This window comes from Emys orbicularis, chromosome 7, assembly GCF_028017835.1.
Source record: "Emys orbicularis isolate rEmyOrb1 chromosome 7, rEmyOrb1.hap1, whole genome shotgun sequence".
NCBI classification, from domain to species: Eukaryota; Metazoa; Chordata; order Testudines; family Emydidae; genus Emys; species Emys orbicularis.
Genome location: NC_088689.1, coordinates 32,002,998 through 32,021,416, shown reverse-complemented (window position 1 = coordinate 32,021,416; position 18,419 = coordinate 32,002,998). Strand labels below are relative to the sequence as shown.

Here is an 18,419-nt window from a genome sequence, read left to right as displayed (position 1 = left end):
TGAGGAAGCACCTCAGTAGCAGATTGGGAGGAAACTGCAGGAAATGGAGCTCCAGGAAGAAAGGACTGCAGAGTGCAACTTTGTGAATGACACCTGTGAACAGGCAACAATAGGAGTAGTGGAGGATTGTAAGAAGCAGACCTTAGCTGTCTAACACAGGGTCCCTGCGCTAGAACCTAAAGTAGGAGGTAGGCCTGGGTTCCTCTACCACTCCCCTGCAAGAAGAAGGTATAAACCTCTGGAGTAAAAGGGCAAGACCTATTGAGCCTAGATTAGACTTTAGGTTTTGTTTGGACTTTTTGGACTTTGGAAGGGGTGAGGCTAAGCGACCTCACTGAGGAGCTGAGTCACAAGAAGAGAAAAAGCACTGGGTGGCCCGAGCTCCTGCCAGCAGGGGGTGACAGACAGGGGCTGCTACACTGAGCCCAGGCACAAGGGAGCACGCTAACCAGTGAGTGAACCTTCTACAGATATAGAGGAGTACTTTGCTTGATGAGCTAGAGAGGGAATAGGATAAGGTCCATGACGTGGGCTGAAGCAAGCCCATACGTCTTACAACCAGAGCAGTTCTGAAGTGGATTCTGAAATTTGGGAGCCAATGTATGTTTTCTTGAGGATGTATGGAATTTCTTAGTATACGTGAGAATTGGGACAGTAGAATTCAGCACATGGATGGACCTGGAACTGGAAAGCCACAGAGAAAGGAGTTTCAATAGCAAAAGTTGAGAAGACAAAAGCATGGCTGAATATTTCAGCAGAGGCAGAGTTAAGGAAGTGGCATATATGAGGGTTTTTTTTGTTTGTTTGTTTTTGGGGAGGTGGTCAACTTTTCATTAATTTACTCATATTAGAAGATATAGTAGTACACAGAGAGATAAAGTTATCATCTGCTTTTCATTGCCCTGTAGAGTTAGGTAAGAAGGGCCATGTGGAGCAGCTTGTTTATGTACACAAGGATTTCCTTTGAATCCTCCTGAGAGATCATGATGAAACTTTCATGGAGGTACTCTGAAATCCTCTCCTGAAGGTGTCTAGGGAGCACTGCCTTATTTCTTCCTCCGTGATAGGATACTTTTGCATGCCAGTCAGCAATAACTTGGGCAGGTACAACTGCAGTACACAGGCAGCAGCATATGGGCCCACCCAGCTTCAAGACACCAGCAGTAGCTGTACTCTCTCTGCCTTTGTTACCCTAAGGAGTGAGATATCAGCTAAAATTACCACCACCAGTGGAAAATGGTGCCAGTATTCAATGCCATTGCCCTATACTCAGTTTCATGCAACCAAGCAATTCCCTCCTCACCCCTGGTGGGCCATACTCACCATGGCTGCAATGAGAGTGGTGCATGTACAAGCAATCCCAAACAGAATTGTCAATGAGCATGTATTGTTTAAAACTTTATGGGAGCAATGGATGAGAGGTCTGAATCTTAAGTTTTGCTTTCTGTTGTGAATATACTGACAATGGTACCTCTGTATGTTTTATCTGCAGCTTCTGCCATTGCAGCCTTTAGGGATTCCCCTTCCACAGAACACCTGAGCCAGATGAGGAGGAGAAAGAAGAGGACTTAGAATGACACATTCAATGAGATCCTGCAAGCCAGGGCTGCATCAGACAGTGAGTACCAGGCCTGCAGTTTGAACAATGCAGACAGCCTAGAGAAAGAAAGAGAGGAGAGGAGAAAGGCCCAGGAGTCCCAGCAGGGAAAGAAGGAGGAGATGCACCAGGCCAGCAAACACAGATGCTGCAGACTCTGGTGGACCTACAGGTTTAACAATCCCAGGCTGACCTCCCTCTGCAGTCCATGGAGAACTCCATTGCAGCACCTCCCTACAGTCTCCCTCACCATTCCACATGGCCTCCCGGGCTGCTGCACTATCCTCACCATGCCATCCCAGGGGACATGAAAGAATCACAGCTTCACATACAATGACCCGTGAAAGGTTGGTGTATGTGTAGCTACAATGGATATGAATGTTCTTTCCCCTTTATAAGTTCTGTTGTATTAATGTATTAAGTTTTAATCTATTTGCTTAAAAACTGCATGGATTTTTCTCTTCATTGATTTTGTTACACATTAAAATTCTATTGTTTTGAACATAATTCCTCTTTATTAGTTCAAAACATATGCTGCTGAGTGCCTTAGCCATTCGGAAAGCAACCAATTACTTGTTACTGTACAGTGTGGCAAGTCATAGGATCAGTGACAAGCAAAATTAATAGATGCATTGACAGTGTTATATTTATACATGTACACCAAGCAATCCCTAATAGGCCACAAAACAGCAGGGCCAGGTAAAGCAGAGTACACCACAATGAATTACAGTGGCTCACTGCTGAAAAGCTCTTTCAAAGCCTCCCTGAGTCGTATAGCTCCGTATTGAGCTCTCTTAATAACCCAGACAGCCGCTCCACCTCAGTGAAAACTTTTCCCCTTTTGCTTCACAGATATTATGCAGGACACAGCAGATAGCTATAAGCCAATGGGATATTTTTCTCACTGAGATCCAATTTTGTGAATAAACAACGCTAGCGACCCTTCAATCCCCCAAAAGCACATTCAACTGTCATTCTGCACCTGCTGAGGCGATAGTTGAATCTCGGTGCTGTCATGAGCCTGAACCAGGGCAGCAAGGGATAGGCTGGGTCCCCCAAGATCACTATTGGAATGTCAACATTCCCAATGGAAATCCAGTCAGGAAAGAAAGTCCCTGCTTGTAGTTTTCTGAAAAGTCCTATGTTCTTAAAGATGTGAGCGTCATGCACCTTCCCTGATCAGCCCACATCAATGTCTGTGAAGCGTCCCCAGAGATCCACTAATGCTTGCATAACCAGATAAAAGTAGCCTTTTCTGTTGATTTACTCTGTGGCAAGGTGGTCTGGTGCCAAAATAGAGACATGCATGTCGTCTATTGCTCCACCACAGTTCAGGAACCCTACTGCTGTAAATCCATCCACTATATCCTGCACGTTACCAGGAGATACAGTCCTACATAACGGGAAGCGATTAATGGCCCTGCACACTTGCATTACAATGACCCACATAATGGATTTTCCAACTCCAAAATAACTTCCGACTGATTGGCAGCAAAATTGCATTGCAAGTTTCCACAGTGCAATTGCCACTTGCTTCTCCACTATCAGTGTAGCTCTCATTCTGGTGTCCCTGTGCTGGATGGCTGGGGTGAGCCTGGCACACAGATCCAGGAATGTGTGCTTGTGCATCCAAAAGTTCTGCAGCCACTGCTCATCATTCCAAGCCTGCATTACGATGCGATCCCACAAGTCATTGCTTGTTTCTCAGACCCAGAAGCAGCACTCCACTATCTGAGCTGCTCCGTGACCACCACCAACAACTTCCAAAAAGTTGTGTTCCACTGATTTGGTTCTTCTTGCAAATACCAGAGGATTGTATGTCCTGTGCTTGCAACATTCATGACAACAGTTCAAAGCTGTGTAGGCTCCATGATGCTCTCAGAGATGGTGGATAGTAAGGAGAGCCGTACAGATTTGTATGATTTTGAAAAAGACATGAAAATTATGGGATATAGATCAGTAGTTCTCAGCCAGGGGTCTGGGGGCCTCGAGTAGGTTTTTTGGGGGGGTCTACAAGCAGGGCCAGCATTGGACTCGCTGGGGCACAGGGCTGAAGCCCAGGTCCCTGAGCCCAGTCACTCAGGACTGAAGCTGAAACCTGAGCAATGTAGCTTCGTGGGGGCCCCAGGCAATTGCCCTGCTTGCTACCCCCTAACATCAGCCCTGGCTTTTATATGCAGAAAACCAGTTATTGTGGCACAAGTGGGCCATGGAGTTTTTTTTTAATAGCATGTGTGTGGGGGGGGCATCAGAAAGAAAAAGGTTGAGAACCTCTGATATAGAAGACATTATGGCATGGAGACAGTTGCACACTGAGAAGCTGACCCCTTGCTCCCAGTCACCCCGGCACAACTTGTTTCTGCTCCACCATGCATTGCCAAAACTTTGCCAAAAAACAGTGCACTGGACGGTGGCAGGTTGCACACTAGCAAATCTATCCCTGGTGCACTGCACCGTGCATCAATACAAGCACTTCTGATGAGCGTATGCACCACTGACAAAAGGAGCCAAGTATGCACACGCACAAGTGATATACTAACTGCAGCGGCTTTAAGCCAACGTATCTGCATCGACCAAAGTTTGTAATGTAGACATGGCCTAACATACCAACAAAACCGTTAATTCTCAGCTGAATACAATGGGATAAACAGAAGCAACAGAGTTGAATATTGTTCTGAAAATCTTTAATATTGGTGATGACGTGAAGAATCTGGGCAAGCAGACCCACCCTTTAAAGCAGAACTAATAAAAACTGGAATACTGTACTATAAAGTCATAACCCTGGCCCTTTTTTTAAATATAAGGGACAACGTCAGGTTAAAAAATGTATTAATAATCTAATGCACTGGTAACAAACAAAAAAAGTTTAAAACCTAGTTTAACTTTTCACCATTTAGGGTTTTTGTTTTGGGGTTTTTTTTACACTGCATACAGCTTAGACAATGAAAATAGATTAATATAACTTATTGGTTTTACTGGACTAGCCAATACAGAAACATCTGGGTTCTAGATACTGCAGCAGAATTTTTAAATCAAAATAAAATGACTGAGTGCAAATATTTTACTACCACGTTTTGTCCAAAAGAATATACCGGTATATAAAATTTAATGTTTGGGCCTGAACTACCTGACATCTTATTTCAAAGGATTAAAAAAAAAAAAAAAAAAAGGGGCAACACAGTCACCTCTCAATGGGAATTGGGCACCTAGCCACCCTTTGGGCCTTTTAAACTCTCTCCCTCGTTTACACTGTGATGTTTTAAATAATATCTAGAACAAATAAAGGACCAAGTCCTTCACCAAATACAGTGGGGGCAGGATTTGGCCCAAACTTGATACATACCAAAAAGTTTCACAACAATATAAACTACTTCAGCTTTATCTAAAACTGAAGAGACAAAAAGAACGAACGGACTTATTAAAGAGAAAAAGGGTGTGATGGAAGAAGGAAAATACTGCTATGACAACTCCATTTGTTACGGTGTTCCTCACTTTGAGAAGGTCAGCTGATATTATCAAGAAATCCTGCTCTATTCTTCACTGCAAATGGCTGAGCCAAATCAAGCCAAATTATTTTTAAAACAAACTTCATGACAATGCTCCTACAGCACCTTCTAATGAGGAACCAAAGTACTTCACAAATGTAATTATTTCAACCTCAGAATACACTTGTAAAGTAAGGCATAAAACTTGCTCAAGGTCACAATGATATCTATGGCAGAGCTAAGAAGAGGGCACAGATCTCCTGGTTCTCTATCTTATGCTTTAAACAAAACCATCTTATGACCGTTAACCGTATTTTTAAAATTCTTGTTTGAGTAAACTGTATTAAAATGGTAAATGTTAATGTCCTTTGCTACATCTGTGCAGCAGTGTTGATTACTATACAGTGAGTCATTCTAAATGTGCTTTAAAAATCAGCATTACAACATAACATATCATGTTAAGCTTACTAGAGGTTTATCTTTATTGAATATTTAAGAATCTGTAGGTTGAGGATTTTAATGTGTACACATGCATAGTATTTACTTAAATGACAATCACTATAAGATTTAGTGAAATAAATATTTCTTATTTTGCTACTCAGTCACTTTGAAAACTTATGGCCTGATTTCTGTAGTAGCTGAATACCTAAACCTCAGACTGAGGTCACTGGGACCTGCACATGCTCAGCACCTCTGAAGATCACACCATTACAAGTTTTAAGTTGGTTGCTAAATTGAGCCTTCTTTCTGTGCATGCAACTAGATTTGTGAAAATGAAGGCAATTACAATCCCACCCCACAATCTGGACTACTACATCCCCGTTCATCATAAATCAAAGCAAGTTTCAAAACTATTTCAGATTCTTCCTCCTGTCCCAAAACTTTCAATCCCTGCCCAGCAACAAGAATAGGGAAAACTGAGGTAACAGAACGGGCATCCAGACTGCAGTAAATCTGCTAGGTAACTCAACGTTACCAGAGAAACTGCAGCTGAAAAGTGAAATACAATCTAAGAAAGATCGTAGATAATGTTTTCACCCAAATGCAGTGTAGCCAACTCTTACTATTGTTATGGAGTCTTGCAATAGTTGGTGTTTTCATAAAGACCCAGCTCTTTAAGGGAAGTGATGACACAAGAATTCAGCTCTCCTTTTAAAAAAAGTTTCTAGCCCATACTGTTTTATTCAGGTCTTATACCACAGTCATCATGGTAGTATCTAGGTGGCTTCCAGTTGTACACTAAGCAATACAACTTACATCTGTTATGTGTGGTTTGTCCTTTCTTTCTCATCCTCTCCTAAAGGGGTAGAATTGTGTGTGTATTATACTGTTTTGTTTTGGTAGGGTTTTTGTTTTTTAAAGTACATGCTTCTATGTGTTTATATGCAAGATGGCAAGATCAAAGCAGCATGCTATCCACTCAGAGTGGCAAATGGTAAGATTTATGATTGGCTTTTGTTCCTGTGGAAGTCTTGGATTGGCTCTCAAAAGCTTGTCTAGCAGACTAATTTTGCTTGTGTGAAAAAGAGCCTGGGGAGCAGAGTTGTTAACCATGGTCTTCATCCTGGAACTTTAGGTGATCCTTCAGACATCCTGGGCTGCGCAATCTATGACTTGAAGGTAAGGACTGAGACCTTGAACTTAACTCAGTATTCTATGGGAAGCCAGAACAGAGGACAGGTCTGATGTGCTCATGATATCCTGTGTAGCTGAACAGACACACTGGAGCATTCAGTACTACTTGAAGTTTCCTGATTGCCGATGGCTTCATGCAAAGGTATACTGATTTGCTGTATGGGAGGCGAGGAAGGTGTGTATAACTGAGGCCAGTTAATCATCTGCCTGGACAGGATAGAATTTCCTTACCAAAAAGAGATGATAGAAAGCATTACTTGCAGATGCTACGAGCTAACTTAGCATCAGCAAGGAATCTAGGAATACTCCTAAACCTAAGGAATGAATTGACAAATTGTAGGTTTGCATCTTCACCCAAAGGAGAATGCACTGTGCCTGCAAATTAAAGGGCTTTCCTCTGTCTCCGAACATAACCTCTCCCTTCATTGGATTGAAAAACCACGAGTTTATCTCATCCAAGCACTGGGCCATCTTGGTGATGGTAATTCATATGTGGTGAAGAAGATATGACACACTTGCATATTGCGGACAATGGAGTCCAAGGTAATGGAGAAAAGCCTGAATATATGAACAGTGTGCACTCTATAGGCTCAGTAACCTGAATGCAAATAAAAATAATCCAACGTTTTAAAATCATGATTTTTGAAAGCTTGGGGTTGGCAGTGCAGCAAATGGTTAATAGTGCTTGTTGCAAGAAATGTGACAAAATACCCTAGTTTTCCTTTCATCCTAACGTGAATGAGAAGAACACAGATTGTTTTCAACCTTAGGTAAAAGTAAAGTGAATTTAAGATTTTAAAATTGTAAGAAAGAAACCAAATGTTTTGTCGGTATTAAAATATTATTAGATTATAACTCGTTGTACAGCACGCAGCACTTGAAAAAATACTTTGCATGGCTGATGGTAATATAATCATGTATTTTAGCTGTTCATGTTTATGTTCAATATTTGTGCCACTAACAGAATGACTTGGTAGCAAGGAAATGAAGTGTCTAGCGAGACCTAATAGATTCATTGTTAGTGTCTGACAGCTATGCTCAACTGCATACATTTAATTTATATTTGGATATATAAATGGAGTGTACGGAAGGTCCAAATAATGGGAAACCAACTTCAAACATGTGAAGGAGGAGAAATAGCAAAACAAACTACAAAACAGATGGAGTTAAAATGGATTACTGAAGAGGTCAGTCCTCTGAGGTGGGGTCCAGAGGAGAATGAAAAGTTACCTTTACGGTATCCGTGTTCTTCAACAAGTGATCCTCTTCTAAATTTTATTTTTCCCAAATTTATATTACTTTTCTTTTAAACCCTTTCACTGACGTGTTCATAAGTATTTGTTCTCCTGTGAAAACTGGCTCGGCATATCCTCACTTGTAGAATACATAAGCATCTGCGCTGAGCCTGGAACCATCAAGAAAAACAGTGACCAATACGGCTTGTGCAAATCCCTTCATGGATCCAAATGTACAGACCAGCAGCTATCAAGAAACATGTGGCCCCAACTGCCCTCCGTTTTTTCTTACCTGGCTAGCTGAGTGTCAAGCAGTGTGTTGCAATGCCCGTTGCGATCTTTTACTTACTAGGCTTGTTTTTATTTGTGAGCAACTAGGTCTGTTTCCACATACTCTAACAAACTTCCTGGTACCACACGCTATGTTCAGTTCTTTGCATGCCAAAGCTCTGGTTTATGCTTTGGTATTGTTTAATGGCTTATATAGCCTCTATTTCCCGGTTTCATTCAAAATGTCTGATTTCCGACAAGGAGGCATGTTTTTAAAACATGAGACAGTAGAAGATATGTAACATACCCACACGTTCACTGCCTCGTGTGCCTGGGAAGGTCCCTCTCTCTCCAGTTTGTAATTGTGTCTGTACATTTCCCCCCCCACCCCCCCAAAGCTGCAAAAGAACAAACTAAAACCTTTCCTATTGCAGGAGACTTGAAAGCTCAATCTGCAGGTCAGTCCACAGTACATCTGAGTACAGCAGAGATCCTGGACAGTTGGGTTCCATTTCCATTGTGTGAAAGCTGGGGTTGACTACTCACTCAGTGCTGTAAGATGGTTTCTTGTTTACACTTGTGGCTTGCATAGGCTATGTGTAGCTGCATGCTGCAATGAAAGGCAGGCTGCATCTTCGCTGTGGTATGTAGCTACAAGTAGCAGTGAAAGGCTCCAGCAGCTCCCCACTGCCTATCCCTGGTTCTAAGAGGACAGTGTTGTTTAGTGGTTAAATTACATGAGGTGACCCAAACATATACTGAGGACAATCTGAGAGGCAGTATGACTAAGTGGATCAGACTTGGGTCTGGCATAATAGAGACAATAAGATATGATGGAAGCTATCCCTATGCTCAAACAAATCTCTAAAATCTCATCTGTAAAAATCTAAAATGGCAGAGAAGAATGTCCATTCATAATGTAGTCATCTCATCCAAATTTTTGTTCACTTTGAAAGTCTATATTATATATAAATGGATTGCATAAAACAAGCATCCATTGTCACTTACATGCAGAAATATTTGTGGATTCCACTTCATTTTGAAACTAATTTTTATTGCCAATCATAATTTTGAGAAAAAGAATAGTTCGCTTTCATACTTAATGCTTTAGCGAATGCTTTTTGGAACAATATTTTCCAGTAGCATGGGGGAGTTGAGTTCTTGATGTACAGAAGTTTTAACTGTGGCACATGGGGAAGTTCTGTCGGTTGCCTTTCCCTCCCTCATACAACCCTGGTGCCTCTTGGAGATCACCACCAGCAATACCTCCAAAAATATACTTACTGCTGCATAAGAAAGTGCTGCTGGTGAGATCCTTTGAAGACTGGTTCTCTTCTAACTCTGGCATAATGTGACCTTGACTGCCTTCTAGGGCTGCCAGTAATAAGGGCTATAGTGGTGAGAACAACAGTCTGATAGTTAGGGTGCTGGTCTGAGGTTTGGGAGACTTGTGTTCAATTCCCCGCTCTGCCACAGACTCCCCATGTGACATTATACAAGTCAATTACACTCTCTCTGCCTCAGCACCCCATCTGTAAAATGGGAATAGGGGGTGTTCTGAGGATAAACACATTAGATTGAGGTGCTCAGATACTGAGGTGATGGGGGCCATACAAGTCCCTTAGACTGATTTTTTTCAGCAGCAAGCTGTGGGTTTTACAAATAAAATAGATAAAGAAAAATCAGGAAAGAATGCAAGGTAAAATTTAATTAGATAGGGAAAAGCACACCTGGACAATGCTCTAGAGTTTTGATTTCCCCTCCCTTGCTAAGATAAAATGTAGATGCAGTCCTAATCACTACTTCGCTATCCCATAAAAGATAGTCAATATTTTAAACTAACTTCAAACATCAAAAGCAGTTTATTCAAAAACCTAATGCAAAATGCTAGCATATAGGGTCATTCTTTATCAGAATGCTGTTGACTTACATCAACCTGAGGCTCCTTTTTATCCAGAGAAAAAGATCCTTCTTCCCCATTCTTGGAGCCAAATGATTCTTCTCATATGAAGAATTTTGTATTAACAGGGTATTTGTACAACTGAATTCAATTTAGCACACTGCTCAGTCTTCCTTTATCAGACAACTCTGCACATACCAGATCTATCTTCCTTATTAAAGGCATCTATTATGGCAACATACAATTGCCCAAACATAACTGGGACCCTATTGTACTGGGCATTGTATAAACAGATAAGACAGAACCCTGCTCTAAAGAGCTCACAATATAAGACACTCCCAATTTTTGTACTGGACCAAGGTGACAAGTGGCACTTTAAAAATGGAGCTGCAAGTCTTTATACATTTGCCTTCAATATAGCAGTGAACTATGATCCTCACCTCTATGCAGAATAGCTGCCCTTGTAAAATTTAATGTAGATGGTTAGCATAATGTGCCAAACAAGTAACTACACAATTTTACTTTGTGTATTCCTCCTTCTTCCCTTCCTAACATCTTTCCCTGCATCCTTCTTTGTCATGCTCACACTTGTTTTAAGCTTCTTGGGGCAGGAACTATATTTTCTTTAGTAACGCACTATTTATTACCTCTGATGCTAAATAAATAACTAAAATAATGAATCTCCCAAAAGCCAGCTAAAGCCAAACATTCAACATACAGATATAAAAGTTAAGGAAAAAGCTTAAAACTAGATGTGCTGCATCAGGATGATGCTCTGTGTCTGGCTATTAGGAGAATTCAGGGAATCTTAAAATCTGCAATATGCCTGTAATAAAACTACTTCTTACCTGCTGCATGCAGAACTCAGGCATGTAACAAAGTGTCCAAATGATTCTACATTATTTAGTGACCACAGTCATGGTTCTGAAAGAGTCATTACATGCCCATATATCATACCAACATTTCTCTGAAGCTACTATTTTGAATCTTAGCATTCATTTATCAGTATTGCCAATCTCAAGAGATCAAATATCAAGAGTCAGTTCCCTGAAAGTAATGAGATTTTTTTTTTTTTAATTTGAGTTGATTTTTTTTTAATCGTGTCTTGACTAATTCCCTTGGATGCCTCTGCCAGTATGTACATGTGATTAATTTCAGGTTGAAAAGTCAACCTTTAATGCACACAAATGTGCACTTCTCCCTGGATACTCCACTTCCTCGCTCCTCCTTCAGACGGGGCACTACCATCCATTTCCTACTGTCTTGACTCTCTCCTCTCCCAGTTTTCCACCTTTCCTCCATATTCTCCTCCTGCAGGAGGACTACAAAATGGAACTGGAAAATGAACAATGAACATCCAAGAAGCACAAAGTACTCTATGTATCAAGTTTTCCAATTATTTTTCAATAAATCTTTGTGTGAGCCTCAAAGATCTTTACATGGAAGAATGTCTTTACAATATCAACCACCTTTGGTAATTGCAAAAACCCTAACCCAAGCAGAGCTTTCTGTAACCCTATTATATTCTATATAGGTTCTTACACCACACATAGCCATAATATCTGAGTGCCTTCCGGTAGTGCATTGAGCAACATGGCTACACATCTGTCATGTGGTATTTGTTTTCTCATCCTCTCCCGGGGGACAAGCATGCGCAGTTAGGTGTCTTAGTAGGGTTTGGTTTTTGTGAGTTTTTTTAAACAAACTATACCTGTTTCTAAGTGTTTGTTAAAGAAGACAATGTTAAAGAAATGTGTCTTGCACTTGGAGTGGAAAATAGCGAGAGTAGTGATGGTCTTCAGTTCTTGGGGGAGTTCATTTCATAGTCTCAAACTATTCCTGGATAAAGTTCTGTTTCCCTATTAGACAAGCTTTAATCTTATTGAGGAGAGTTCCATTGTGCCACAGGAGCGTAGTTATCCACCACTGTCTTCATCCTGAAGCTTGAAGCTGTCTCTTAGATATCCTGAGCCAATGCTATGGAGTAATTTGACAGTAAGGCCCGAGACCTTTAACTTGATCCGAAACCCTATGAGAAGCCAATGGAGGTCAGGTTTGATGTGCTCACAGTAGCCTGTGTTGCTGAAAAGATGCGCTGCAGTGTTCTGTACTAGCTGCAGTTTCCAAAGTGCTGAAGACTTCATTCCCAGGTATTGCTGTAATCCAGCTGAGACATGCAGTAATGTTTTTTTTTTTTAAATTAAGGATTATAAATCAATTCTCATATTCAAAGCGCTTCAAAAATAGGTCATTCTACTTTTTTGCATAATTTTGATCAGCTACGTATGTGTCACCCTACTGCAATACAATGTTTTTTTAAAAAATCTCAAGTATCCAAATAGCTAAAAATAATGTGTACTTTAATTATCCTTCCCTTAAATTACCCTGAGGCTTCTCCTCTGCCCAGAACTGCAGCTGCAGGACTTCCCCAACTCCTCCGGAATGAGCAGCTGTTGGGTTCTGGGCAGAGGAGAACTCCAGTGGGAGGCAGGGAAGCGTTGCTGTTGATTCTGGTGTCCTGGACCCAGCAGCAACTTCTCTCTGACTCCTGCATGAAGGGATTAGCCCTAAGTGGCAAGGTCAAATCCAAGTTCTCAGCTACACAGGGTATATCTACACTGCAAATAAAAGAGCTTCAGCGCAGGGTCTCAAAACCCAGGTCAACCGATTCAGGCTTGCAGAGCTAAAAGTAGCAGTGTAGTTGTTCACCAGGTTTCAGAGCTCAGGCTCCAGCCCAAGCCCAAACATCTACACTGATATTTTTAGCCCCACAGCCAGAGACTCATGAGCCCAAGGCAGTTGACCCAGGCTCTGACACTTTGTGCTGTGGGATTTTCTTGGCAGTGTAGACTCACACAGGCTCCGGTACAGAGCTCTGCCCATGCATCCAGACCCGAGAATCGTGGGGAACGGATTTGCCTCTCATGTCTTCGCAACAAATCCCCTTGCAAGCACCAAAATACTGGGATTCATGATTAATTCACAAGTGTTAGCAATACTGATTTTTAAACAGAAATTAAGTCTCTAGCTGTCATGGTTGCAAAGAAAATCTCAAAAATGCGAACCGAGGAACTGATGCAGACATGAGTCTAATGAGAGTCTGGAACAAAAAGCACTGAGGTGCAAACTACCCCATTTATCTTAGTGCAGTGTTAACTTAGATACCCAGTGATAATTTAAATGCCAATATTGTTAACTGTTTCATCTTTCATGTAAGGAAGGAGGAGGAGGAAGATCGAAGAACTGCACAATTTAGTGACATCTCCATTTTGTGCCACAAGTTAGTGGAGTTTAGACATACCACACTTGTATTTCCCCTCACCCCCAATCAAGAAGGAGCCTAACAGAGACCAGGTACAAGTTGTAGCCCCACAGAAGGTAACAATCTATTGTGAGCAGCATTTTGTACTCTTGGGGGAATTCTGCGCCACTGCAAACGCACAGAATTTATGTCCCCCGCAGATTTCTTTGCTTCCCTGCAGAAAAATGACTTTCTGATGGGGAAGCAAAGGGAAGCCACAAGAGTGGTCATGTGACCTTCCCCAGCAGTATGTTTCAGGTGCCCAGGGCAGCCGGCAGAGAGGTAAATCACTGTGGGGCAAGGGAAGACCCGGTTGGTGGCTCCTAACCTGCATTGGGCTCAGCTGCTAGTCCTGGCTAGGCTGGGAAGGACTGGACTTCCTCTTCCCCTGCATGGCATCTGGGGCCATGTCACACCCACCCCCAGATTTCTCCCCCAGCTGTAGGAAGCTCTGCAAACTCCCACCCCGCCCTCGCACTTCCTGCACCCATTGCTCCTCAGCTGCAGAGGGAGTGATCTCTGTACAGGGAGCTGCTCCCCCATCCACCCAACCCCTGTGCATCCAGACCCCATCAAATCCAGACCCTCCCGCTGAGCCTCAGCCCCCCTTCACCCAGAACCCCCCCACAAGCCCCACTCCCCCTGCACCTGGACCACCAAACGAGCTACCTGCACCCGGATCCCAACCCTACCGAGCCCCAACCAGCTGCACTTGGATCCCCACCCCACTGAGCCCCACACCCCCAGCATCTGGACCCCCCACACCCAGACTCCCCTGCTAAGCCCCAACCACCTTCACCTGACCCCCCTGCAGAGTCCCATTACTGTTGCACCCAGAACCCCCCCAACAAGCCCCCATGCATCAAGATTCCCCCCTCTCACCCAGATCCCCCACTGAACCGCCCGCACCCAGATTGCCCCACACAGACCCCTCTCAACCAACCCCTGGACCCCCCACACTAAGCCCCTCCACACTTGGATCCTGCCTTGCTGAGCCTGCCTGCCCGCCCACACCTGGTGCACCTGGCACAGAGGGGCAGGGCACTGGGGTGTTTCTGGGGCAGACCCAGTCCTTACGCTGTGTCAGGGTTGGGTGCAGCCTCACCACTGAGTCCGTGTCCTGCGGGGGAACAGCACAGTGATCTCTCACTTCTGTGCAGCCAGTGGCCTGTGCTTCCCAATGCCATGCTGGAGCTTCCACATTCATTTCCACAGCTCATCTACAGGGCAGAAGCTGTCTAAAGTTTTCAGGATGCGGTGAACTAAACCAGGACAGATGCATTACTTGCAAATTTCTGCATCAATTTTCCAAAGAGCACCAACAACTTAAATGATGAATTAGCAAGTCCTCGTGTGTTTCACAACACAGAAGTTTACATGCCAAACAGAAGTTAGATACTGGAAGTTTTGCATAAAATAAGTAGAGTATAAATATTGATACAATTACACTGTATCTGAATTTAACTGCACATCTCTTACCTAGCTTTGGAAATACTATTAAGTATTCTGCATTGCACTGAGGACATGCAACTCGAGCTGTACTGTTTCCTCTCTGTTTTTCATCCACCCAACGCTGTAGACAAGTCTGGTGAACCCATTTTGTAGAGCCTCTACACCTGCAAGGTCTCACCCACTCCGCTGTTCGATCATCTTCATCGGTGGCAAAACACACCCAGCAACTTCTGTAATTAAAACAAACACATATCAGACAAAAGTACCAATGTATATAAATAACACTTATAGATAATATTTTTACATGTAAAGCAGTTTAAAACAAACAAACAAACAAACAAAAACCTTGAACCTGGAGAGGGCAATTACACTTGTCACTCCTTGTATCACCAAGAACACCAATACGTCTTTTGCAGAGCAAACTTTTCCTATTAATAATGCAATAATGTTTGTCAGCAAAATATTAGTTTTAAAATATTTTTGAATACTTAAGCACTATTAATTCAGTTTGATAATTGAGCAATTAGTCAATGTCAAAGTTGTAGACTCAAAATCTGAATCACTTGATAGATATTTGCAAAGTACACGTTCTTAATGTATTATCCATGCTTCTACCCACCTCAGAACCACTGCAAAACACATGCTTTGCTGTCTGCTTTAATCAAAAACAGACAGCTATGCCAACAGTACGGTCCTTGCAAAACAAACTCAAAACCACTGTGTGTTTGTGATGAAGGCTAACACAAAGTGTAATGCATCATATTGGTATTAAACATCCAACAAGGAGAAGAGTTGAGGCATCTGAGTATGACAGTATCCCACTTGTCTATCACCAGAATGTTACAAAAGCACCAAAAAACACTTTAGTTACAAAAATAACCACAATGCTGTAAGTGTTATCTGGATATAGTATCAATACTTGGAACTTATAGAGCACTTCTCATCAAAGTACCTCAAATTATTTTACAAAGGGTGGGTTATTTACAGTTAAGCAAAATTACGGCATGGAGAGGTTATGAGATCTGTATAGGAAGGAAGAGAACAAGTTCCAGACCCCATTCTAACCACTAATGCACTTTGTCTCTAGGCACCCGGGATATAGTTTTCAAAAGAATATGAAATATGGTTCTGGCTTAAAGTGTTTATAAAACTTCAAAATTAACAACTCCATGATTTGTTTCACACTGAACCAACTTTTGCTGCCTTATTTCATATATTAATTAATTTTAAAGGTAGAGCCTACAAATATTTCAGATTCCATGAGTAATTACCTGCTTGTTCACTATGTAGAAGTTTACTATTAAGAAATAATTGCAATAAAAGTCGCAAATCTTTCAGTGGCCTCATTAAAATTATGCCCCCATCATCTCGATTTTAAGAAGCACTATCATAGTCTAATTTGAGATATCCATGGTGTCCTCAAAACATAAGCTCCAAAATTAGATTTTGAAAAAGAAATTTTGTTAAATACTTACTGTTGAACATAAGAGTTTTCAGGAAATGTTTTACTGCATATTGTTTAATTTAAACATCTTTCTGCTATGTTTAGCACTCAAATACTGAGTGCCCAAGAACCAGAAAGGAAAAAATGATTAGTTTATATTGTTTAAGCAGCTGAATGGCATACCAAAGGTAAACACTAGTTAATGAGCAGTGAAAAATAAGTTAATTTTAACAAGTTAGGATTTTACCATCTTAAGTTATTAAACTGTTCTAATAAAGTATAATTAACTAGTGTCCCTTTAAACCGTTTAAAACATATTAATTTTATTCAGCTGTTTACTGACTTTTAATGTAACTACATTTTTATTGCTATAAGTACTCGACCTGTGTGCTGAATGAGGCAGGGATTTTGTAGGGAAAAAACCCAGTCTTGTTTATGTAATTAAAGATTAATGCATATGCACAAGGGGTCTGAATTAAGGTTGAATAAGCAACCTTATTACTGGCATTTCCTAGCTTTTGAGTGCTTGCCTTTGCAACCTTAATGTTATTAACTAAGTTTTCAGTGTTTACGCTAAAAAAAATAAAATAAATTTCATCATGTGGTACCATACTAACCCCTAATATGGGTCCTGGGCAAGGCTGAGATCTTTATCCACGGTAAAGTCCTCTACTACTTGAGTAAACAGATGCAGTAAAAGTCTTCTTATGTGTACAACTGCCACTAGAGGGGAATGGAGACACTCTGCCAATGAGTTTCACAGCTATTTGCTAGACAGCAAAGGAACACTGACTCATGACTAATGGGTTCAATTCTAGGTTATTATGGACTCTGTTCCTGTACAATCCTCCCCTTCCAGCTCCTGCCTTTTTCCTATCCCCCTATTGTGCCATATTTATAAAGCTTGACCTCAAATGTTGGATTTTTCCTCCCTGATTATTTCTTTATACAGAAAAGCAGCTTTTAACACAAAGTTTTTGATAGAGACTTACAGATTCCACATTAATTTTTTTATTTAAATGTTTTAAGAAATTATGTGTTTAGGCCTTAACATTTTATATTAAACTCCGATTTCATTTTAAACAGGTTTAAACAGAAAAGCGTATAATTTAAACAAAATAAAAATCCAATTTCTCTTATTTTTTTCAAATAAATCATTGCTTTTTAGATGCCCTGCTGTGCTGCCTGGGGAAGAGCCAGGGAAAGCATTGAGAGGAAAGGAGAAAGTCTCCCTGAGCTCAGTTCTGGTACCACAGCTGCCCTTATTAGCTGGGAGGACCAATTGCAGGGAAACTCCTACTCGGACCCCAAGGCCTGTGAGGTAGGTACATATGTCATTTTTATGGGATGTAGGAGCTGTGTGGTATTGAAGCATGCTCAGTACAGATGGAATCATAAAAAAAAAAAATTAGCTACCAAACTAACAAGTCTCCACACTGCACGTATGAACTGAGATTTTTCAGAGGCTCAGTCATAACCTGGACAAATTTTGAGTTTTTTTTCCTCCACTGAGACAGCAAAAAGTACATCCCTGACCAAGGCAATCCTATGCTCCAAAGCACTTATATCCATCTAAGGCTTTTGTTTTTTAAATAAGCAAATATATAATTTTTCCTTAATCTTATTCTCAAATGGCTGAACCATTTTAGATTAAAAACTAGTCTGAGGCAGATATGCATAATAGAAAATTTCAGCTCAAACTGTTTAATTTTGGCAAAATTATAATTAACAAAAACCAGCATCTTTTAAGGGAAAATGTTGGGCTACCTTAACTATAGGTGTTGCTACCTGTGCCACCTATAATAAATTTCCTTCCACACTATTTTAGACATTTAGATTGTACTATTTGTATTTGCCAACTAAAACTTAACTTAAAAAGAACCATTCTCTACTAAATGAATGAATTATATTAACAATGTTTTATTGGTGTGAGGAAAGAACTTGAGGTATTACACTTTTGCCTCCAAAATACCAAGCAAAATACTGAAAATGTATAGTGCAAAAAAGAGACACTTTCAGTTCAATAAGAAAAACTATCGTGTACATAAAGTAGTATTTTAAAACAGTGAATAAATGCTACTTCTATATTCCAACCAAGCT

At 41.2% G+C, this 18,419-nt stretch overlaps 1 protein-coding gene across 1 annotated transcript in view; it reads right to left on the bottom strand.

The window, feature by feature from the left end:
• The window catches only part of MARCHF5 (membrane associated ring-CH-type finger 5), a 59,775-nt gene that overhangs the window by 21,148 nt on the left and 20,208 nt on the right, over positions 1-18,419 (bottom strand). The window contains exon 2 of the mRNA XM_065407142.1: positions 14,903-15,105. Coding sequence (XP_065263214.1) covers positions 14,903-15,105 — 203 coding nt within the window. The remainder of the gene's footprint in view (positions 1-14,902; positions 15,106-18,419) is intronic.